We start from the raw sequence: 24,998 nt of genomic DNA on the forward strand, positions 1-24,998 counted from the left end.
GGCTGGGTTTTTTTTTTGTCATCGCTGCACCCCCTGGAGCAGTGGATTCGCAGAGGAGACCCAGTTCCTTCAAATGCAAGAGGCCTTTTCGATCACGAACCCGGATTATGAGAGTTCCCGGCAGATGGGACGGAAGCTGCTGGGTGTCATCCGAGATCGAGCCTTTAAGGGGTCGCCCGGTTGCCTTGTGCAACTCCTCGGGTCCCGGATTTCCTGTGTGGATGTTTCTACGGAAAACGGGAGGGTGTTGGCAGCAGGACATGTTCTCTTGGGGCAAAGAAAGGAAATCCTGCCTGATCAAAATCTCCCCACAGGAGGGAGGTACCTACAAGGGACAGGATAATGGGGAGCTAAGGTGACCTTGGATGGAAATGGTTGGGTCTAACGAACAGGGGCAAAGCAGAGGCAAGGAAGGTGGGAGGCAGCTCAGGTCACATCAGCACAGAGATTTGCAAGAGAATCCTTTACTGTGTGGGCTGTTTCAACCATGACAACTAAGCTCAACAGGGAACCACAGCCAGTTCCAGGGGTACGGTAAACAAACATGTCCAGAAGCTTCCACACATCCTATTAATTCATCTTTGGGATACATCTAAAAATCACCAGGAATGGAGTGTCTATGATAAGAGCGCATGCATCCTGGTCCTGCTAGGGATCAGCACTAGACATATAGGGCTTGCCCCATTTGTCTGAGTGGTTTTCTGCTTGTTTTCCAGGCATGGGTCTGAGCGTTTTTGCCTTCGCCCAGTCATTTCCCCCCATAAAACCCACTCTTTAGGGTTAACTCGGAACCAACGTTCCGAGTTTAGGGGAACTCTTTAGGGTTAACTCGGAACCAATGGGCATAAAACCCCATTGCGATTTGTTCTGATTCTGCGCTAAACTGTGGGTTTCCCCGGGGGGGAAAGCAGTGGGGCAAATGGAAAGTGTGGCTGAACCCATAGTTTAAATGCCAGCTTGAACATCAGAAGCTGGCCTTCTAGCTGACTCAGACCCATTGGTCCACCTCGCTCAGTACTGTCTAGACCAGTGTTTCTCAAACTTGGGTCGCTAGATGTTTTTGGACTACAACTCCCATTATCCCTAGCTAGTAAGAGCAGTGGCCAGGGATGATGGGAATTGTAGTCCCAAAATAGCTGGAGACCCAAGTTTTGGAAAAACTTTGTTGGATGGCAGCGGCTCTCCAGGATTTTAGATAGGTTTCTCTCCCAGCCCTACCTGGAGAAGCCAGGGACCTTCTGCATGCAACACAGGTGCTGTGCCACAGAGCTACAGTCTCTCCACAAGAATATTTTTGCTTTTTTAAGGGACAACACTTTTTTTTAATGACCTATCTTTTCATACACTTGCCAACTCTCTTAGAATGGATTCCTTTTATTTACCATATAGCTCACCCTCTCCCAAGGGCTCAGAGTGAGTAATGATACTATATTAACGACAAGAGCTTCACTTTTAAATTATGTCATCTACAGATCTGCCTCTCCACCTCCCTCCTTAGCTGGCGAAAGCAACCTCCGCCAATTACACCTCTCCAGGTGTTGCTGCTGGTCTACAGCTCCAATCTTCTCAGACCATCAGGTGTTTTTTTTCCAGAGTTGGAGACCCGCAACATCTGGAGCAGGCATCCCCAAACTTCGGCCCTCCAGATGTTTTGGACTACAATTCCCATCTTCCCCGACCACTGGTCCTGTTAGCTAGGGATCATGGGAGTTGTAGGCCAAAACATCTGGAGGGCCGCAGTTTGGGGGTGCCTGATCTGGAGACTGGTACCCCATCCTTGACTCTCAGGTGTTGTTGGGTCTTCATGGGAGAGGAGGAAACTCCAGAGTTGAAGGACTGTCAATGAGGCTCTCTCTCTAAGCACTTATGGTCCTCAGTTGGTGCAATGGGATGCTAAGCTTAAGAACCCCTTATGCATAGAAAACTAGGGTGCCAGGGAGAAGGCCAGCCTTCTGTATGCTCTCGTAGTGGATCTCCTGCATTGGCCAAGGGTGAGAATGGATTACCTTTGGTGTCCCTTCCAACTCAGTGTTCTCCCTGACATGTTAACTTTCTATGTGCAAGGTTTGGGGTTTGTTTGTTTGTTTTAATTAAAGTGGAATCCTTCAGTCATTTGAGTCATCTGGTATCATATTTTGGGGTGACAGCTATTCCCCCCCCACGGTTTGAGTGTCAGTTACTCAGCCTGGGGGGCACTGCAAAACTTAGGCACTGGTTTGGAGGGGCCTCAAGAGGGTGGGGGTTGTAATGCTCAGCAGTTATAAGCCCCTCCATGTGTTTAAAACAAAATTATGCAAGAGGCATTAATTCATGCAGCATCGTTCAGTTCAGAGTGCAGGTCTGTGCATTTTTACTGGGGGGTGTAAGTCTCACCGAGGTCAGTGGGGCTCACTCCCAAGTAAAAATGTGTCAGCGTTGCAAAAATTGGCCTTGTTTGTGTGGCGTAGGCTTCTGATTGGGTCAGACCAGAGCATACCCCAAGTTGACTATAATTCTCTTATTACGCGATTTATCAGTGATTGTGCAATATTACACTTTTTCTCTGAATGGCTGAGAGTGGCTGTCATGCTGGTGAGCTGTATTTTAGGGATGGGGCAGGTGTGGCCCTCCAGGTGTGTCTAGACTCCGATTCCCATCATCTCTGATCGTTCACTGGAGATGCTGTGAGTCAGGGTCCAGCAACATTGGGGTTGGGGCGGGGGCACAGCTTGTATGCAATGCTTCATTGATGAATTTGTTTGATGGATCAGTTAAAAGCCTTCTTCCTGACATCTTTTCCCTGGTGGGTGAAAAATAAGCTGGGGAGAGTTTTGAATTAAAACAAAATAACGGAAGACATTTAACAGGTTAAGCATGATCTCCTTAAAGGGTAAAGGTAAAGGGACCCCTGACCATTAGGTCCAGTCGTGACCGACTCTGGGGTTGCGCGCTCATCTCGCATTATTGGCCGAGGGAGCCGGCGTATAGCTTCCAGGTCATGTGGCCAGCATAACAAAGCCGCTTCTGGCAAACCAGAGCAGCACATGGAAACGCCGTTTACCTTTCCGCTGTAGCGGTTCCTTTTTATCTACTTGCATTTTGATGTGCTTTCGAACTGATCTCCTTACCCCAAGCCAAAAAGGTTCTCTACTGATGCGTGGGGTGTTCGATCCTGCTTTGGGAAAAACCCACAGAAAGCACGATTGAACCCTCATTAGAATTCAATCCTGCTGGGTTTGGCTGTCCCAGAACTGGCCAGCATGCCCCAGATCTTGTGTGTGTGTGTCCCCTCCCCCGCCGAGGAACAACTTTGACAGGTGAGTGGGGGCAGCCCACCTGTCAATCACACCTGCTGTCAATATGGCCTGTCTGGAAGCGGGGAAATAAAGATCTGGCCCTCACCTCCCTGAGTTAAAGGGCTGCAATCGTTTTTGCAACAAATCTTTTAAGCCATCCTGTCCAAGCAGCCCTTCTCAGCTTTTTTCAAAAATGATTTTTTATTCTTTGAAAAGCCAAAGGACCCATCAGTTTATGTGTTTTGGGCATTAGCTATGAGAGTCCATATGCAATAATCTTAAGAGTTTTGGTGAATGAAAGTGGATTTTAAAATGTGAGATTTAGCGTGGGATTTTGGCCAAGCAAAGTCCAGACAGGGTAGGATTTGAGGCATTTGCCATAACCCCGAGGTCCCCAATATGGTGCCCTAAGACACCCACCCAAAGCCCCCTGCCTCTCCCAGTTATTTATTTGTGAGAGGGTTGCCTCTCACAAATAATTTGTATTTTATTTGTTTTGTGATCTTGTAGGTGTTTTCCCTGGTGTTTTTTTGAGGGGGCGTGTGATTAGTTTTTTTCTGTGAAATGGGTATTTTGTGGACCCAGTGTCTCCAAAGACGCTGCTGGGCCCCAAAAGGTTGGATACCGTCCAACAACATGACTAGTGAGAAAGAAAGCTCTCTTTTGGGGTTTTGACCAAGTTTCTGAATGCATTTTATATTCCCAATTCCTTTCTTTTAATCCATTATATTTAGGGACAAAGGGCATGGCAGCATACAGCAAATCCTCAGTTTCTGTTATCACCACAGTCACAAATTGTAGGGAACATTTTTGATGTCTGCCTTTCAGTACAGAAGCAGTTATTAAGTGAGGTTTTTTTCTAATCTAGGGGAATGAATCCATTGGGAGGAAGTCATCAGCCTTTTTAACCTTTTTTTCATCTTCCTTTACCAAGGCACAGTCTTGGCTCTCTCTTTTAAAATTACTAGCTAAATTTCTGCTGAGATTAATGGGAGTGGTGGAGAATTCTTACTAAACAAATAAATTTTCAATTGAATTTCTGCCTACCAGCCCTCCTCTTGACCTCCTTCCTGGGTTTAGAGAGATGGAAGGGCTGGGGATTTAGATAGCTCCATTATTATTATTATTATTATTATTATTATTATTATTATTATTATTATTATTATTATTATATCCAAGTTCCTTAAATACTACACAGGAATTAATCGCTGCTGTTAATGCCATGTGTTTTTAAGGCCCATCTGCACTATACATTTAAAGCAGAATCATTCCACTTTAACGTCAAGGCTTCCCCCAAAGAACGCTGAGATCAGGGGCATAGCGAGGCGCCGCGACACCCGGGGCAGCAAATTGCCATGCATCCGGGTTGGTGTGGTGTTGCTACTTAACGACGCATGCGTCGTTATGTGGTGGGGTATCGCCGCCGCCCCGCACCTTCAAAGCCGTGCGCCTCGCTCCAGCTACAAAACTCCAGGTAAAAAGCCTGCTCAGCGCGACGCACCCGCCACGCTGAGCGGGCTTTCTACCTGGAGTTTGTAGCTGGAGTGAGGCGCGGAGCTTTGGAGGCGCTGATTGTGGGGCAGGGGCGCGGCCCCAAGTGACACCCCCTCAGGGGCGGTGCCTGGGGTGGACCGCCCCCGCATGCTCCACCCCTGCCTGGGATCCGATTCACAGAATCAAAGAACATAGGAAGTGACCCAAGGGTCATCTAGTCCAATACCCTGTAATGCAGGAATTACCAGGTTGGCCATCCAACCTCTGTTTAAAAACCTCCAAGGAAGGAGACACACCAGCTTCTAATGAAGTCCATTCCACACTTGAACAACTCTCACCATCAGAAATGTTTCTTCCTCATGTTTAACTGGAACCTCCTTCCTTGTCATCCGAATCCACTCATTTGGGTCCTCCCCTCTGGAGGAGCAGAAAACAAGCTTGCTCTGTCTTCCACGGGGCGGCCCTTCAGAAAGTTGAAGATGGCTATCAAGTCACCTCTCAGTCTTCTCTTCCCTGGGCTAAAGATCCAAACTGCCTCATAAATTTTGGTTTCCAGATCCTTCATCATTTTGAGTGCCCCCCCCCTCTGTCTAACAGCTTTCCAATATCCTTTTTCAACTGTGGTGCCCAGAACTGGACACAGTATTCCAGGTGAGATCTGACCAAGAATAGAGTGGTGTAGAACTATTATTTCTCTTGATTTGGACATTAGACTTCTGTGTTTCAGATAGGGACATCAGGGAGGCAGCTGGAGGGTTTTCCTTTAGAGCTTTCTGCAGACAGGTAGATTCTACAAACTGCCCTTGTCCTAACAGAGGAAACTTCCACATGAATCTCTGTGCTGGAGTGACCATTTTCCAGGGAACATATGGGGGAAAGAGCAAACATATTATTTTGGGGAAAGGCTTGTCGTGGCAGGATGCTTTTGTCCGGTTTCCAAACAACCAGATGATTTCGAAACAGGGTTTTGTTTTATTTTATTTTATTTAAAAGATTTATAGTGCCATTCCTATACAGTTTTCTGAAAAGTAAGTCCCGTGGAGTTCAATGAGGCTTATTTCCAGGTAAGCGAGTATCGGACTGGGGCCTCGATGCTTCCTCACCCTTCTGGGTTCCTTGCTGGGAGATCTTTCAGGTGACCGTAAAACTTGTAAAACAGCCCTTGTTATGAGATGGAGATCAAATTAAAAGGAAAAATCAGGTATGTTTCCTCTTTGTTCTGTAGACCAGCCACTGCATCTGTCTCCCTGCCATTTTTGGAGAGCTCAACTCAGTGTCTCTGAGCAAGGAACGTCTCTGAGGGGTCTTGATATCACCGCACAGCAAACCACAATCTCTAATCTCAGGGATCGTTGACCAAGGATAATCTGTCAGCTGTTTCATCAACCTCAAAATCATCTGTTTCGCGCAAGCTCTGGCTATTTCATGTGCAAGGGTATGGGAAGAATAAGAAAGGCCACCATTTTGTTTTTCATTGAAAGCCCTCTTCCAAGGTGGAATGGGGGAAATACAAAATAGCCTCTGTCATGTTAAGAAAATGGCCACATCCCTTGTCACTCACCTGGGTCACTGTTATAGTGGCTCATACAATACTCTGGATATACAGAAAACACACACATTTTTACAGAGTGTCTGGATTGTTCCCCCAGCACCTCTTTTTGTTTGAGGGGTGCTGTGTTATTATAAACTTCCAAAAAAAGGGGCATCGATTGAAGCAGGCCTGTTAAGAATTGAAAGCCAGAGTGTGTTATTTCATGCAGTCTTATTCTTAAAGTTAAACTATATGGAGAAACATATGTGTATTTTGGATTGAAAAAGAAAGAAACACCTTACAAAATACAAAAGGATTAAAAATTTATTCCAATGAAGTCCTAAAGTAGGGGAGGCCCGGTTGTGAATTGCCCCCACCCCACCCCCAGAATGCCCTGACTCTTGCCAAACTCAGCAGGAGATGTCCCTATTTTCATTGGAGAAACGGGGATGGGAGCCGGGGCGTTCTGCACGGCGTTGCCGCTTGTCCTCTCTGCTTCAGGGGGAGAGAAGATGAGCAGCAACTCTGAAGAGCTCTTCTGGATCAGACCAAGGGCCCATCTAGCCCAGCACCCTGTTCCCACAGTGTCCAACTAGATTCCCCATTGGGCCACCTCTGTGACTGCATTGGACCACTTCTTGCAAGCACCTGCTTAGGACTGAGCGTAATGACCTATGACATTTGTTGGAAGTTTGAGGACAGATAAAAGGAAGTCCTTTCCCATAGCTAAACAATGGCTCTTGCTCCCGCAGGAGGTAGCTGATGGCCACCAACTTGGATGGCTTTGAAAGAAGGTTGGACAAGTTCATGGAGGAGGAGGAGGAGGAGGAGGAGGAGGCTAGCAATGGCTCCTATGATGGCTATGTCCTGCCTACATGGTCAAAAGCAGTAAATGTTTCAGATTGCCAGTTGCTGGGAGCTACAGAAGGGGAGAGGGCTCTTGTGTTTGGGTCCTGCCTTGGAGCTTCCCACAGGCATCTGGTTGGCCACTGTGAGAACAGGATGCTGAACTAGATGGGCCATTTGCCTGGTCCAGGAGACTCTTCTTATGTTCTGTTTTCTTTTTCTTTTTAAAAAGCCCAGCTAATCACATGCAAAATTAACTGCAAAATTATTTCCAAAACAAACAAAAAACCTTATACAACTCAGTACTATATTCCTACAGGATAATTTTATACATACTGACACACTAGTATTTTATGCAGTTACTAGCTGGCCCTGCCACGCGTTGCTGTGGCTAATCCCTGTGACTGCCCCCACCCTGTCCCAACCCATGACGTATCATGCCCCCTCTTCCCCCCAACCCCCACCCAGGCGAGTTAGTACCTCCATTCGGCCTAGTCTGTAAAGGCTTCGGCCTAGTATGTAAACGGGAGCCGAGGTGCTGTTGAGAGGGAATGCTTTATAGGTGCAGTACCAGTGTAGCCACAGCTAGAGGGCGCTGGTTTGCAACCTGGTTCTTTTCCCAGCATGCATTTTCGTCTGAGTGGTGTGTTTTGAAACACGGGGTTTGGGGGATTTTACCTGGCGGAGGTGTGACATCTGTCTTAGCAAACTTTCCTATAGCCTTCAGACATTCGCATTTGACCTCAATCAGTCAAGCGGTTTTGGTGAAAAATGGAAACACACCCACATGCCCAGTTTACATTTTTATATATATAGACTAGCTGGCCCTGCCACGCATTGCAGTGGCTTTTTGTGTTAAATGGACCTTTTTCTGTTAAATAGCCCTTCAGAGTCTCCCTTCAGACAGAGACCCTTCACCTTCAGAATCCCCCTGCATTTTGCACACAATCATTCCCCCCAATACGCATGTTCTGCAAAATTTTGCCCTGTCCCAACCCTGACTCCCCTACCCATGTGTGTTACGTGAAATCCCCCCACCCCACCCCAACACATTTATCTTACCCAAAGGCATGGCCCTGTAAAAGGCCCATGTTCAGTTGATTCTTGCTTGTGGCCTCGTCAGTTATCCTGACAGGGCTATGCTGCGGCCTAGTCAGTTCTCGCTGGGCCTTGTTGTTGCATAAGGCCTGTTTTCAGTTGGTTGCTGTGGAATTTTGTGATGTCACCGATTGTCTGCAGCCAATGAAGACACAGATTCTCTCTTCTTTTTCCCAGCATGCACTTTTGGCTCAGTGAAATGTTCTGGAACAGGTTTTTTGGGGGTTTTTTTACCTGGCGCTAGTGTGACATCTGTCTTGGCAAACTTGCCTATATCCTTCAGACATTCGCATGTGATGTGCCAAAATTTCACCTCAATCGGTCAAGGGGTTTTGGTGAAAAATGGAAACACACCCACATGCCCTTTTTACATATATATATATATATATATATATATATATATATATATATATATGCATCCTTTTATGCAGCTCTTATGTTCTGGCTGTTTTAGAAAACCGGGAGTGTATATGCATATAATATGAATACTATATTATATGTAAAAAAAATGTCTATAACACATACAATACAGTGGTACCTCAGTTTATGAACACAATTGGTTCCAGAAGTCTGTTCATAAACTGAAGCGTTCATAAACTGAAGCGAACTTTCCCATTGAAAGTAATGGAAAGTGTATTAATCCGTTCCAGACGGGTCCGCGGAGTACTCAACCTGAAGCGTACTTAACCCGAAGCATGGGTGCAATTGGTTCCGGAAGTCTGTTCATAAACTGAAGCGTTCATAAACTGAAGCGAACTTTCCCATTGAAAGTAATGGAAAGTGAATCAATCCGTTCCAGATGGGTCCACGGTGTTCGTAAACTGAAAATTCGTAAACCGAGGTGTTCATAAACTGAGGTTCAACTGTATGCCAGAACTGTTCATGTTTTAAGCTGAAACCCGTTCTTCACCAAGATCAAGGAACAAGAGGGAAATATGACAAATCCACACAGATAAACTTGGCATCCAGATTTTCAGGGGGGGGGGAACCATCCCTGCTTTAGTCTGGCCCAACAGAGCTCTTCTGTTGAGTCTTGTGTTGTTCTCAAGAGTTTGAGATGACGTCTGCTATTAAAATCTCACATCTGCGCCTGACTCAGCCGCTTCTCCTTCTCCTTCCATCATCACCCGGAGCGGCTCCATCCACTTGGGAACAATCAGTAAATTGTAGCTTAAAAAGTCCACCCTGTTGAGAGCGGTTTACACTATCATTCCTGGAGGAGGAGAGAGCAGGCTTTGCAGCAGGAGAGTGAGTGGCGATGACTCACGGAGGAGAATCAGAACCACGGCTTTCAAAGTTGCCCGTTTCAAGATCAAGTCGCATTTCAGCAGAGATTAGACTAAAACCACGAGGCAATCAGAGCAGGCAGTTGGAATGGACGGCAGAGCGAAAATCTCTAGATCATGGGTGTCAAACACAAGGCCCGGGGGCCAAATCCGGCCCGCCAGACCTCGTCATGTGGCCCGCCAAGCACCCCAGCCAGCGGGACCCAGCAGCGGGACCTTGCTGCTGAAGCGCCGCGCCAACAAAGCGCCGACAAACAGCTGGGGCCGGGGGGGGGGTCCCTTCGCGCTCTTTTCTGGCCCTGAATCAAGGCGGCGACCCCCCCCTTCCCTTTCTTTCTTTCTTCCTCTCTCTCGTTCTTATTCTTTCTTTCCCTCTCCTTCCTTCCTTCTTTATCTCTGTCTTCTCTCCCTCTTTCTTTTTCTTTCCTTCTTTATTCCTTCTTTCCTACTCTTCTTTCTCTCACCTCTTTCCTTCCTCTCTCCCTCCTGCTCCCTCTTTTCTTTCTTCTTTCCTTCTTTCCTTCTTTCCTTCTTTCCTTCTTTCCTTCCTTCCTTCCTTCCTTCCTTCCTTCCCATCTTTCTTCCTCTCCCTCATTCTTATTCTTTCTTTCCCTCTACTTCCTTCCTTCTTTCTCCCTTTCCCTCTTCTCTCCCTCTTTCTTTTTCTTTCCTTCTTTATTCTCTTCCTTATTTCATACTCTTCTTTCTCTCCCCCTCCCACTCCCTTCTTTCTTCCTTCCTTCCTTCCTTCCTTCCTTCCTTCCTTCCTTCCTTCCTTCCTTCCTTCCTTCCTTCCTTCCTTCCTCTCCCTCTCCCTCTCCCTCTCCCTCTCCCTCTCCCTCTCCCTCTCCCTCTCCTCAGAAACATACCCTGTTTCTCATATTTTAAGACATACCCATAAAATAAGCCATAGCAGGATTTTAAAGCATTCAAGGAATATAAGCCATACCCCAAAAATAAGACATAGTGATAGGTGCAGCAGCAATGCCGGCCGCAGCAGGAGAAGGAAGAAAAAAAATAAGACATCCCTTGAAAATAAGCCATAGTGTGTTTTTTTGAGGAAAAAATAAATATAAGACATGTCTTATAATATGAGAAACACGGTAGGATGCTGCTTTATACTTCTGGCCCTTAAACCCTGGAACCAGGAGAGCAGCTTCAGTGAGTCAACCTCAGTTAGTCCCTTTGGTGAAGGGTGGTGGCTCACTGGCAGAACATCTGTCCTGCATGCAGAAGGACCCCAGCATCTCCAGGTACTAGTAGCTCTGCAAAGGTCCTGCATGAAACCCTAGCGAGCCTCCACCACCCAGTGCAGTTACCAAAAATCATTTTTCAATAAATTGTACAATAATTGTACATTTGAATATCTACTTGCTATTATTCTGACTATGTTTCTGCTTTCAGAGCTAGTTATTACTTACATTATTACAAAAAACAGTAATAATTGAATGCAGTGACAATAATTTATGATAATAAAGAGTGGACACATAGTCCTACAGATACAACCGGCCCTTTGAGGGTGACCAAACTGCTGATGCGGCCCCCGATGAATTTGAGTTTGACACCCCTGCTCTAGATCCTGCATCTGAAAACCAAAACCAAAAAAGAGGTATTCCTTCTCCCTTTGCTGTTCCTTGTCCCAAAAACAGACTTCCCATGGGCCAGGATTTATGTCAGGCTAGGGATATATGCCATCACCCTCTGCCTGGCTTTGCCTAGCAGATTTGGAATGAAATGTCTCAACAACAGTTGTTTAAAATTACCGTATTTTCCCGTGTATAAGACTAGGTTTTCCCCCTAAAAATAATGTCAAAAATTAGGGGGCGTCTTATACACGGATACATCTCCCCCCCCCCATTTTCTTAAATCTGAGTCCCCCAAAATAGGGGGCATCTTATACATGTGGGTGTCTTAGATGGAAAAATATGGTACTTTATTTTGACCCCAAGTGCTCAGAAAAATCTGTCAAAATCTTCCGTCCTTTGAAAATTAGGAAGTTAAAAAAAGAAAACATCAGGGAGTACCTTTCATGTGGTTATCAAGTATATTTTGCAAAATTACAAAGAATGTGCCTTTTTTCATCTTATTTTTTAAAAAATTACTGAAACAGGTTTTCTTGGATTTGCTGAAAACATTTCCAGCACTTCCTTCTCAAATCCCTCTCTTCCAATGCAGTTTTTTTTCTGTGCACACTCAGTAAGCCTAGTCCATTGAGATGCTCCCCTATCATTGTCAACCTTAGCCAGGTCTTTACTTGATTTGGGGTGGGGGTGGGATCTGCCCCCCTCCAACCTCCAGCTGTGCCCATGAGACTTCCCCAACCTGGTGCTCCCATCAGCCTCTGCTGACATTGGTGGAAGTTGTACTCCAAAATGTCTGGAGGGCATTAGGTTGGGAGAGGCCAGCCAAGAGCCATTTCTCTCTCTCTCTCTCTCTCTCTCCTGTTTTCAAATCCCATCCACAAAACCCAACTCCTTTAGTTGCAGGGGGTTGGGCTAGATGGCCCTTGGGATCCCTCCCAACCCTACAATTCTATGATTCTAACTCCGTCCTAAAAGATGGCTGGCTAGCCTGTGGGTATCAACCCTCTGCATGGCCAACGGCCAGGGATGATGAGAGTTCGAAAGCCAGCAACCTATGGAGGGCACCACCTTGTCTACCCTGGAGAACTCCACTTACATCCAGTCCAGGGGGTGGCCCCACCCCATCAGCTTCCCCCTGCTTAGTCTCTTTAGCACCACCCACTGTTGGAATGAGTTGCCTCTATCTAGCACCACCTACTGTTGGAATGAGTTGCTTCTAGCGCCACCTACTGTTGGGTGTTCTGCCTTCTGCCCTACCAGCCACCTCTGGAGAAATGCCACCTCTTTATCAAAAGATCCCAGTGCGGTATACAGTATTAAGAACACATTTTACAAAGCATAATAATAAAAAGCATAATAATAAAATAATCATAAAAACAGCCTCCCCCCCCCCAGCTTTAACAGGCCACAGATTATTTAATGGCCAATGGCCATTGAACACATACATGTATGGAGGTGTGCACTAAATTTCACAGGAGTTTCTTCCTGCGAGATCAAGCGCATGTGAGTTGTAGCACATAGCGTTGAAGGAAGAAGCAGATGCAATGATGGAAGCAAACCTTTGCAAATTGCAGCTATTTCCTGAAGCCCCCAGAAGATCGGAGGCAAGTAGAATCACAGGTCTGGGATAAATCCGTCAGCAGGGCAATTTTTCACTGCAGCAGGTTTGAGTAGATGACCCTCGTGGTCAATTCTAACTCCGTGATTCTATAGTATTGTAGAGCTGGACTTGGAAGGAACCCCAAGGGTTATCTAGTCTAACCCCTGCGAGGCAGTGAGAGTCAGGATTCTAGCCAAGGTCAAAGCTGCAAAGGCATTGTTATGGGATGGCTTGCAGGGAGCCCTGTGCCTTTAAACTACGCATCTCCTGCTCTTTCTCCTTCTTTTAACTTTTTTTTTAAAGTAATTGAATACAGGGCTGCTCATCTTCTGAAAGCTGCCCTATATTTGTGCATACACATTTTATGTAAATGCATATTAGGGCCTGGGTTCCCCAGGTATTTCACGGACCTAGCAATGCCCCCTTGGAGATATTCCAGGTCCCTCTCTGAATTAAAATTATATATATATAGTTAAGTTTCTAACGCCTTTACGCAGAGAGATAAAGCAGACAGGGAGTGCTCCAGCTAATTGCTCATTAAGAATTAAACATCCTCCCGCCTCCCGATGTTCTCCTGGCGAATAATTGCAAGGGGATTTGGGTAACTGACAAGTGCAATGGCCCCTTCTTAAAAAAAACCCCATCAAATCAGATTTTATTGCATTAATATTTAATCAAATGCAATCCTATTAAACATACCAGGAGGCCTGTGTGTTCTCTATGTGCTGATTCGGCACGTTCTTAGTCGTCCCCTACACAGAATTTGGAGAGTCTGAACTTCCGTTAATGAAAGAGTCACAAGGCTCTAGTTCTCATGGATGCAGACAATGCATCCCAAATCAGCTCCTGCTATTTTAAACCCTGGAGCAGGATTTGATTCTTCATGGTGGAGAATTGGTGGCCCTCCTGGTGTCTTTGGACTCCAGCTGCCATCATCCTCATCACTCATTGGCTATGGTGACTGGGAGTCCAAAAACAGCCAGAGAACCACAGGTTCCTTCATCCTTGGGCTTGTGTGACAACCAAGAACAAGCCTGATAGATGTTGGGGGCAGGTGCACGGCAGAACTGTGCTGTGGGCATCTATCTGACATTATCTATAGCACAACCAGGAAACCAGCCCTTAGCAAATGAGCCATATTCCACCTTTGTTTTGTGAACTGCAGAGACGCAGATGGTACTCAACTAAATGCCCCCCCACCAGCGCCTGTATTCATCCAAGTTTATTTCCAGAAAGTCGAAGAACAAAGATAATGATCTATAGAACATACAGCTCCCCATTGGCAAACTTTTGTTTCCCTGTGGGATCAACACACCCACAGAGGTATAGTTGCAAGCTTCTCGCTTTCAGGGTTACAAGCTAAGACCTGCACCTGGTGTCTGCTAGCTGTTTAGGCAGCTGAGGGAGTAGGAGAGAGGGGTCCCCACCCCACCCCTGGTTCAACATACTGCATAGTTAGCACATAACCATGAATGCATATGGTACAAATCCCATTATTTCACTTTTCTGGCCCAAAACTGAGACCACCAGGTACAAAGCTTGGCGATGGGGGTTAGGCACAACAAAAGACCGCAATTGCAATTCCGAGACTGCAATTGCATCTTTAAGGAAATGTCACACCCAGGATTCCTCCACACCTGACGCCTCCGTTTCCCCCTCTGTCACACTTGTTTTCCTCCCAGGACCCCCGTCTTGTGTGGAGGAAGGGCTGAGGTCAGAAAGTGCAGCCTGGTCTTTGGACCCGGTGTCCCCCGAGCCATTTTGCCTCACGCCAGTCTGGCCACTCTGGATTTGGGATTTGACGCTGTGGGCCTTCTTCGCCTGGGCCCTGACGCTGGATCCTCTTTGGGCATGCCTGTACGCAATTGGAGTGGGGATCCTTGAAGGCCTCTTTTCGGGCCTGTTGTCTCTGCGCGGCCGGATTTTGGGGCGCAGCTTCAGCTTGTAAATGGAGGGCACCCGCTCTGGTTTCCTCAGAGACCGCCTCGGCTTACTCTGAGGTAGTTTTGTGTCCTCGGGAGCTGGGGGGTGCTCTGGAGAATCAGGAGGTCTGCCTGGCATCGCTTGAGAGGCTCTGACGTTTCCGTCGACTTCCACACGAGCTGTGTGGTATGGTTCTCCCCCTTCTGCTTCAGGGGCCACACAGTTCTCCTCGGGAAGAGCACCTTCTCTGTCTAGAAACGTTTTTCCGGCCTGGTTTCTATTCACCAGAGATGGACTTGACTGGGGGGGACTTCCCTCAGTCCCTGCGTGCTCCCGGTGCAGTGTCTTGGAGAGCTCCTGAATCACGCTGTCATAATGCAGTCCTGCAGGGCACCACCTCATCTCCCTCTCAGGCACATAGACCCCGCTCCGAGGCACGCCTCCCTCAGAGACTGAGGTCCTCGGGGTGATAGGCAAAGAGGTCCGGGTGGGTGTGGAAACCCTCGGCCCATTACAGGTCAAGGCCACGGCATCTCTTCCTTGGCAACAGTCCACTCCAAACCCTCCTAGCCGACTCCCTTGAGAAACGGGGTTGCCTTCAGAGACTTCCTCCAGCTCCTTGATGTTGGCCAAAATCTCATCCTCTAGGCTCCTGTACAGAGCTTGTTCTTCCACCGGGTCGATAGGCAGTGGTGTGTAAACACGTTCCGTTCCCCTGGCCAGTTCCTTGGTATCCCCTTGACTCAACCGGCCGTCTTTACAAGGTCTTCCTGGAACACCCTCTTGCCCATCCTTCATTTTCTGACCAATTCCACCCCCTGAGCTGTTGGAGAACCTGCTGGCTGATGCTTCCAGGCTGGCGGCCTTGCCCTGTTCTCTCAGAAGAGGGGCCTTGCCCTTGAAAAGCTCTTTCTTGGGCAGGTTGGCTTGGTTTTTGTCCAGGGTGTTACCTCCATTTCTGAAACAGAACGCCTCTTGGTAGCTGCTACCAATTGCTGGGGGCCTGTATGATGTTGGGGCAACTCTTCCGGAGGTCTTGGCACTGCTGTCTTCTTTCTGAACCACAGCTGCGTGTTTGACTGGGGAGGGTGATCGCCACCCTATTGAGTCCTTACTCCAGCTGTGTACGGTGACTCCACCTTGCGGCCTTGCAGGGCTTTCCATCGGGGGCTGGAAGTGCTTGGCTGAACTGGAAGAGCGGATCTGCGGGCCGTTCATTTCAGGCTGGGACCTTCCTGGAGGCCGGGTCACTGAAGCCCTCGGTGCAGAAGCTCTGGACGACGCTGGCCTCTCTGGTTTCTCTCTGTGAGGTGTCGGCGTTGGGATTCTGGCAGGAGATCGTCCACGATGTGCCTCTGAGACAGATTTCCGAACGGGCAAGTTGTCCTCCGTGCTTCCGTTCAGCTGTGACAGGACAGGGCATGCCTCTCTTCTGCTCTGCATAGAGAGAGATGGCTTAGATGCGGGTCTCTCTTCGGGGGCCGGCAGCCTCCGGGTTGGAGTCACTGACCTTGCCCTGAAAGAGGAGAACACAATAATATAAGCACAACACATAGTGGTGCATGCTCTAGTAGTTATCTCCCGCTTGGACTACTGCAATGCACTCTATGTGGGGCTACCTTTGAAGGTGACCTGGAAACCACAACTAATCCAGAGTGTGGCAGCTAGGCTGGTGACTGGGGGTGTCCGCTAAGACCATATAACACTGGTCCTGAAAGACCTACATTGGCTCCCAGCACAATTCGAAGTGTTGGTGCTGACCTTTAAAGCCCTAAACGGCCTCGACCCAGTATACCTGAAGGAGTGTCTCCACCCCCCATCATTCTACCCGGACACTGAGGTCCAGCTCTGAGGGCTTTCTGGTGGTTCCCTCACTGCAAGAAGTGAGGTTACAGGGAACCAGGCAGAGGGCATTTTTGGTGGTGGCGCCCGCCCTGTGGAATGCCCTCCCATCAGATGTCAAGGAAATAGACAACTATCTGACTTTTAGAAGACACCTGAAGGCAGCAACTGGAATTCAGAAGCATTGTTGCCTCCAACTGCGAATTTCTTGTAGGACCAATGTAAGACCAATGGAGGGAGAGGGAGAGAGAAAATCTAGCTTGTAGCTCACATTCTTTACCATTTTGTCAGAAGTGAAAACTTTGAGCTCTTGGCAGAAAACAAATCCTTCTTATCTCTCCACACATTATCTGTCATCACCTGACGGATGGGACTCTCCGATGTTCTGAGACCTCCGACGAGATAAGCAGAGCTGTGGTTTTCCTAGTGCTGCTGCTGCCGCCGCCACCGTTGCTCGGAGGTGACCGCTGCAGTGTCTTCCACCCAGAGCTGTGGGTGTTAGGAGTGTAGGTCCTCCACTCCACTGGGGGCAGCGGGCTTTGGGATCGGGTGACAATCAAAGCAGGCTGTGGCTTGGGGTTGTCTTTCCTGGGCGTTAAGCGGGCTGTGATTTCGTGTTGGACCGGCGTGGCTTGCATCTTCTGAGGGCTGCCTGCCCTCAAGGCTTGTTTGTGAGCTGCAGAAAGGGTTGGGGAAATCAATGAGAGAGAATCCTGCCAGCGCCTCAGCTTCTGACACCGTTATCACAGTATATGCTTTCAAGGCAAGGTCTAGAACAGGCATCCCCAATCTGCGGCCCTCCAGATGTTTTGGCCTACAACTCCCATGATCCCTAGCTAACAGGACCAGTGGTCAGGGATGATGGGAATTGTAGTCCAAAACATCTGGAGGGCCGAAGTTTGGGGGTGCCTGGTCTAGAATCTGTTTTGTTAGAGATACAGATCTGGCTTGGCCTCTCCTGGGCACATTCACCCCCCAGGCCTGAGGTTCCTAGAAGGACTAAAGGATAGGTCTACTTCTGCATTAATTCTGCAAAGAAAATTATACCAGGGATGCAACAGCAAGCCCAGAGGTCTAGAACGGTTAATATTCCAAAAATCCTCTGTAGTATGTTGCATCCTGGATCCTACGGACATTTCCTTTTTAAATAAAAAATAATTTTTTAAAAAATTTTATTTAAAAAATTGCTCACATAACATGAAAGGAGATTCCAACTAAACCTTAATTAGCAAGAACCTTCTGAGAGCAGGAGCTGTTCGAAAGTGGAATGGACTCCCCTTGGAAGGTTGTGGACTCTCCTTCCTTAGAAGTGTGAACTTATGATGAAGGGCAGTATATAAATCTAATAAAAATGAATAAATAATAAGTTTTAAAACAGGTTGGATGGCCCTCTGTCATGGATGCTTTTTAGTTGAGATTCCTGTATTACAGGGAGGTGGACAAGATGACCCTGAGGGTCCCTTCCAATGCTACAATTCTATGATTTTATGATTCCATGAAGTACATTTTCTTTCCCAAATTTTGGAAGGCTCCATCGATTTGCTTGGGTTCAGTTCAGTTCCAAGGACTGTATTTGTTATCTGCAGCACTGGCCTGACCTCTAGTGGACATTAATGTCACTACAAAAGTCATGGCAATGGCTTTTATACAAGCTGCAGGTGCCCTGCTTTCTTTCTGTAGCACAGAGGAGAGGAAGCTCAGGCCCAGGAGAAGAATGCAACCCTGCAAGGCTCCCCCTCCCCAGACTTTCCCCAGGCTACAACATTCCCCAGCTGCATCCTCTACTGGTCCTGCTTCACATCCTGGTTTTGCCTGGGTGATGCCTCTGATAATGCCTCTGGGTTGCCTCGATTGAGGACAGAGAGGTATGTATGTGTGTATAAACTAGCCTGCTGTACAAAGGTAAAATTTATCTTTGCGGCTCCACCCACTTTTGCCTCTGGCCCCGCCCACCCCTACCATGTACCTCCTGGAAGGATACTTATGAGAGAATACAGACCTTGGGCTAGAAAATTGTTCCCCATCCCTGTTATTAGCAGGTACCATGGTACCATCAGGTCAGGACTTTAGGACAGACGTTAAGGGCCCAACTCAGCAGAAGGAGTATGATGATGATGATAATAATAATAATAATAATAATAATAATAATAATATATCTTATTAGGGTTGCCAGACTCGATAGTGGACAGGACTTCTGTGCCTTTAATTGCCCTGCTCTCTTTTGAGTCTGGAAACCTTAAAAAGAAACCAGCAGACCCTTTGCTTGGAAATTAATCAAAGGGTCTGCTGGTTTCTCTTTAAGGTTTCCAGACTCAAAAGAGAGCAGGGCAATTAAAGGCACAGACGTCCTGTCCACTATCGAGACTGGCAACCCTATATCTTATTTATATGCCATCCATCTGACTGGGTTGCCCCAGCCACTTTGGGAGGCTTCCAACAAATATTAATCCCTCTTCAAAGGGAACCCCGGGAATTGCAGCTCTGTAGGGATCTCTCCTAACAACTCTCAGCCCCCTTAACAAACTACACCCCCCAGAATTCCCTGGGGGAAGCCATGAGTGTTTAAAGCAGCATCAAGATATGGTTTGAATGTGGCCTGGGTCAAAGCGCTGACGTACAACAGTAGTCAGTTTCGAGATCTGTTGGACTAATTAAGCAAAAACACAGGAATGAAACACTTTAGATTTAGAGCGATGGGCACAGAGATGGCCTTCTCTTTACATCCAACAAGAGAATGGGGGGCTTACAGAGCGAGGTGCACCGGCAGGGGTCATGCTTGTCCAGGTAGTGCTCTAGGGTGTCCCAGCCGCCGCCCACTCGGACCATCACGTGATTCCGCAGGATCTGGAGCAAAAAGGAGCGCAGGTGAGCACCACATGCCCTTTCCTGACCGTGAGGCACAGCAACACGTGCAGTCCTAGAGAATGCTTTCCCAAGTGACACCTGCCTGGCAATGATGCAGACACCTGTCAATACTAGGCTAAGGTTTTTCTTCTACACCTGGGGATCTGAAAAGTTTTAAAACCTGGAGACTGTCCTGTACTAGGTGACTAAGAGATTGATAAAGGTAAAGGTAAAGGACCCCTGACAGTTAAGTCCAGTCACAGACAACTCTGGGGTTGCAGTGCTCATCTCGCTTTACTGGCTGAGGGAGCCAACGTTTGTCCACAGTTTTTCCAGGTCATCTGGCGAAACCAGAGCAGCACACGGAAACACTGTTTACCTTCCCGCTGGAGCGGTACCTATTTATCTACTTGCATGTGCTTTCGAACTGCTACGTTGGCAGGAGCTGGGACCGAGCAACGGGAGCTCACTCCATCGCGGGGATTCGAACCGCCGACCTTCTGATTGGCAAGCCCTAGGCTCAGTGGTTTAGACCACTGCGCCACCCGCGTCCCAAGAGATTGATAAATAATACTAATAAACAAGTCTGTGCCACAGGCACACACACACAGAAAGTTAGACCAGTGGTTCCCAAACTTTTGGGAGGCCCTTCCCTCTTGGCTCCATAAATTCATCCCCACTGATCCCTTCTCTTACTCAGAACAGCAGTTTGCACAACCCACTGGGTAAGATAAAAACACAATAAAACTCTAAACAGTAACAATTAATTGCACATTTATCCAAAATCCCATTGAAACGATTTGGTTTAATTGATTCAACAATGGACTTGATCCTGTAAACCGGCTTTGCAAAGCCTCATTTATGCCTCCACCGTCCGCTTGCCTCTTGCTCCCGTGGGTAATTCCACCCCCTGCCTTTGGGGGCAGCACTGTCCACTTTGGGAACCACTGTGTTAGATACACATGATATTCCTATGTCCTACCTACAGTTAACTCTCTCTTCTCTGTAGGCTATCTGCTTCTGGCATGAGCTGAATCCTTATACCTGGTAGGGCTGGGAGAGACCCGCTTTTGACATTCTGGAAATCTGCTGTCAGTTGTTGAAGACCAGAGGTGAGGAACCTTGGGCCAGGGGGGCAGAATGTGGCCCTCAGTCTTCTCTATCTGGCCCTTATGACTCTTCCAAGGCCACACCCCTTGCTTCTTGCCTTCCTTGTATGTTTTTGCCTGGCTGAGATGTGTCTTTGACCTCTGATCATACTTCCTGCTTTCCTAGGTGGTGGAGGGAACACGAGTATGACTCTGAATGTGTGTGGTGGTGGTGGTGGGGAGGATGTGGGAGAAATCTGATTCTGTTCATGTTCAAAGGTGAATTTATTGAATTTGCACATTCTAAAACAACATGAGAACCGTAATCACAGCCATCCTTCAAATCCAACTCACCTGAATTTTGCAATGCAGTTCTCCAGCTTGCCAACCAGTCTTTACAAAAATGCATATATTAGCAGGGAGTGTGCTTGAAAATGAACATGTTAGTGAAAATAACTTACAAAAATGCATTATATTAGGGGAAACTGAGGTGCAAAAAATGTGTACATTAGTTGAAACTGTATACAAATAATTGTGTGTTGAGAGAGATTTGCCCTAAAATGCTGAAGAATTTTCATGAGGATTTTTAAATGGCAGAGGTGTTGGGGAAAAGGGAAAGTGAGAAAACAGAAATTGAGAGATCCTTCCAACCCTGGGATTGGGGGGACGTGTGTCCCCTCCACCAACCAACCCAACATGGCAACATTTCAACTGCCATCATCCCAGTTCCAACTGCCATTAGCCATTACCTGTATAGTAGTCAAAAGTCCTGGCAAAAATGTGTGTATTAGGAAAAATTCGCACCAAAACACTGATTAATTTTTCAAGAGGATTTAAAAACGTGGGCCAAAAGTGGAGAGCTGAATTTCAGGGTGGAAAAGTGAGGAACTGAGAGGACAGAAATGGACAGCTTCCTCCAGCCCAAGTGTGTGAGCATGCTCAGAAGCCAGCTTACTATACAACAGTAAAATTCGCATCCATTGCTCCGCCCACTTTTGCCTCTGGCCCTGCCCACCACCAGGCCAACTCACCCTGACGAAGATCAGCAAGTTCGAATCGCCCACACGGTATTTCCCTTCTGAGACTTTGATCATGGAGAACTGGACTGGACAGGTGCAACGGCTGACAAGACACTGGACCTTTGCAGGGGGATAAGAATAGTAATGAGTTCGGCAACCTGAATATGAATGAGAGGAAATGTGGAGTAGTGGTTTTAGACTAGGAGCTGTGAGATCAGGGTTTGCCTTCCCCACTTGGCCCTGATGCTCACTGGGTGACCCTGAGGCCGGCCACTAATCGCCCCTCAGCCTGGCCAACCTCACAGGGTTGTTATGAGTATGAAACTGGGGAGAACAGTATTCATGAGCTTCATGGAGTGAATGTGGGGTGCAGATGTATAAATAAATAGCACATTGGAACTCCCTGCCTATTGACATCTGGCAGATGTCTTTGCTGTTTGCTTTTCAGTGCCTGTTCAAAACATTTTTTTGTTTAGACAAGCCTGCCCAGATGTTTAGTAAAATGATGTGAGTTTCCAATTTTTTATAGTCTATTGTTATTTTTTACTTTTTGAAAGTCTTAAAATATTGTAAATTTTTCTTGTTGATCTTATCGCTTACTTTTTTTGCTTTGAGGTTCTTTTTTTAAACAATCAAGCAGTGTATAAATTTTATGAAATAAATAGTGTGTGTGGGGGGGAGACAGGTGGCCCTCTAGGATCCTTGATGTGGTCCTCCAGAGTCGCCCCCAAGCCACATCCCTCACCAGCCCTGCCCTGACCCCTTCTTTTGATGCTTTTGCCAGGCACAAATGTGTCATAGAATCATAAATGTGTAGAACTGGAGGGAATCCCTAAGGGTCATCTAGTCTAACCCCCTGCAATGCTAGAATCACAGCTACAGAATCCCTGGCAGGTGGCCACCCGGCCTCTGCTTAAAGACCTCCAATGAAGGAGAGTCCTTGACCTGTGCAGCTTAGGAACCCTGTGTTTGCCCTGGGGTGCGAATCTCCCTGCTTAAATACCATCTGGTCGAGGTTCTTGAAATTGGCCGGCTTCCTCGGGGCCCTTGGGAGGGGGGTCTCTTCTGGCGGCAGGTTCAGGTCCTCGCGGATCTCCTCCTCGATCTCCTCCTCCATCTGGATGAGGGTGGGGGCGCTCATGCCAAAGCGGGCGGCTCGTCGGGCCACCTCCAGGAGACAGAGGACAAAGTTCTTCTCGTTCTTGCGCAAGACCAGGTCTTCCGTCTCGAACATCAGGACTTCTGGAACAAAGCAGATGGAGTGAAAGTAGGGGAGAGCTAAGCAGTGTGGACTGAGGGGCGATTGGTGGGAAAACACTGTAGAGAAACCAAGTCAGGCTCTTTGTGGGGGGGCAGGGTTGCCAGCTAGTGCTGCGTCGAACTTTTCTCCTGTGTTTTGTTTTCACTGTTCTCCATCAAACAAAAAGGGATTGCATTGGAGAAATCCCCCCAAATCAAGAGTTTTCACGCCCATCTCTCATCCAAGGCAATGCAAACATCCTGATTATGCCTTTCCCCATCAACAGACTCTCCCCCTGTGGGGAGTTGGACATAGCCAACAACATGCTTGATGCTGACCACCCACAGGAGCATAAAATAGCTTCCTGGATCAGGCCATTGGCCCATCTAGCCCAGCATCCTGTTCTCATAGTGGCCAACCAGATGCTGGTGGGAAACCTTGCAAGCAGGACCGGAGCACAAGAGGCCTCTCCCCTCCTGCGGTTTCCAGCAACTGGTATTCACAAATATTTCTGTCTCCAGCTGTGGAGGCAGAGCACAGCAGCCATCAATAGCCCTCTCCATGAATTTGCCCAACCTTCTTTCAAAGCCATCTAAGTTGGAGGCCATCCCAACTTCCTGTGGAAGGGAGTTCCACGGTTTAACTGTGCTGCTACTTTTTGCCCTAACGGAGAACGAATCTGGTCCATCTTCTGCATGATGGAGCCCTCCCAATCTTGTTCTTTGCCACTCCAGAGGGCAGAATTGGAGGACCAAGATTTGGCAACCCTTCCTCACCCAGTTCTGAGCCGCGTACCTTTAATGCCCATCTCCTTCCGGCACCACTGGATGAAGTTGGACACGTTGTCCCTGGCTTGGAAGGTCCCTGGCTGAGCAAAGTCGTTGCAAGTCACTTCACAGGTGGGCAGCTGGAGCTTGTGTCTCAGACCCGGGTACCTCTGGTCAAAGTCCCAAGCCACTTGGGTGATGCTGTTGGCATGGTGACAGAGCAAGACCCCTGTCTCCAGGGCTTCAAAGAAGAACCCCACGTTGATGTCCAGATCATAGAGTTCCTTCAGCCACTCGGCCAAGTCCTCCTTCATGGCATAGAGGTATTGTTCCCCGGTCTTGTATGGACGGATGCTCCTCATACGAGCCTCCTGGATTCCGGACATCTTCAAGTGCTGGTGGAGGGGGGGGGGGACTCAGTACAAAATCTGCTTGGCAACCTTAAAAACTCCAGCTCTCTCCTTGCCATTCATCAACCCATCCCTTGAGCCACCACCTGTGACATCAAAACAAGTCCACCTCAAAGTTATATTTTCAAGGCAGATTTTGGCTCCATTCCCCATCAGTTCTCACAGAAACCAGGGATACATTTGATCCTCTACAGCAGCATGACTGGGTCGTCTTGTCGAAATGTTGGTGAAGCGGGAGCTTCTCCTGAAATGACTTCCTAAGATCTCCCATCTCATGACCTCATGCTCCTCCACCATTAATGGTGGCCCATCATTGGCTTGTCCTTGTTTCAAAACTCGTTTCTGGCAAAAGCGGAGTGTCCCTCGCTGGTCCGCCACTGCTCCATGAGGCAACTGTTGGATTCCCCTTAAACCGCAAGCATCTGATATCCTCCTATCTTACGCCCTCGAACATATTCACACACACACACACACACACGTCCTTCAGGGATTTGCAGAACTTCTGGTGCAAGATCTGTTAAAAAGAGGGAGAATCTATTTCGCAGGGCCGGGTCCCTGGTCTGTTGTGCTTCCTCCTTCCAAGTCCTGTTCTCTTCTCCTTGGTGACAGACAACTCTCCACAAAACACTCCCCATTCGCCCTGCTAGATCGGATGTCGCTTTGCCTCGGCTGGAGCAAACAACCCTCGCTCCTTTTCGCAACACTGATCCACCCAAGCAAATGAGATACTGTGAGCACAAAGCTTGACGGGGGGCGGGGGGGGGGCAAGACAGATGTCCACTCACTGGAAACCACGGAGAAAGGACAGGTTAGTTGGTGCAAGAGCATGGATGTAGCCAGGGTTTTTGTTAGGGGGGTGGCAGAACCTCACTTTTTAAATTGAGGGGGCAGCTGCCTCTCCCTGCCCCCCTTGACTACGCCCATGTGTAAGAGTCAGAAGTGACATAATAGAAGTTTATAAAATTATGCAAAGTGTGGCGAAAGCTGACAGCAAAAATATTTTCTCCCTCTCATAACACTAGAATTCATGGACATCCAAGGACGCTGAATGTTGGGAGATTCAGGACAGATAAAGGACTTTGTCCTTTACAGTATCTGTCCTGAATACTTGAACTGTGGAATTTGCTCCCGCAGAAAGCAGTGATGGCCAAC

At 47.8% G+C, this 24,998-nt stretch overlaps 1 protein-coding gene across 2 annotated transcripts; it reads right to left on the minus strand.

The window, feature by feature from the left end:
- Positions 1-12,491: 12,491 nt before the first annotated feature.
- Positions 12,492-24,535, minus strand: GAS2L2 (growth arrest specific 2 like 2). Of its 2 annotated transcripts, none has more exons than XM_060283103.1 (6): positions 23,465-24,535; positions 22,433-22,668; positions 21,442-21,549; positions 19,226-19,322; positions 16,839-17,154; positions 12,492-16,152 (listed from the first exon to the last, which is right to left on the minus strand). In XM_060283103.1, the coding sequence occupies exons 1-6, from the start codon at positions 23,820-23,822 to the stop codon at positions 14,328-14,330; spliced, it is 2,940 nt and encodes a 979-aa protein (XP_060139086.1). In that variant the 5' UTR covers positions 23,823-24,535; the 3' UTR covers positions 12,492-14,327. The 2 variants fall into 2 exon arrangements, with proteins under 2 accessions (XP_060139086.1, XP_034995879.2); XM_035139988.2 differs by having other exon boundaries at positions 22,433-22,671; positions 23,465-24,534.
- Between the last annotated feature and the right edge of the window lie 463 nt (positions 24,536-24,998).

This window comes from Zootoca vivipara, chromosome 15 (genome assembly GCF_963506605.1).
Source record: "Zootoca vivipara chromosome 15, rZooViv1.1, whole genome shotgun sequence".
Classification (NCBI taxonomy): Eukaryota; Metazoa; Chordata; class Lepidosauria; order Squamata; family Lacertidae; genus Zootoca; species Zootoca vivipara.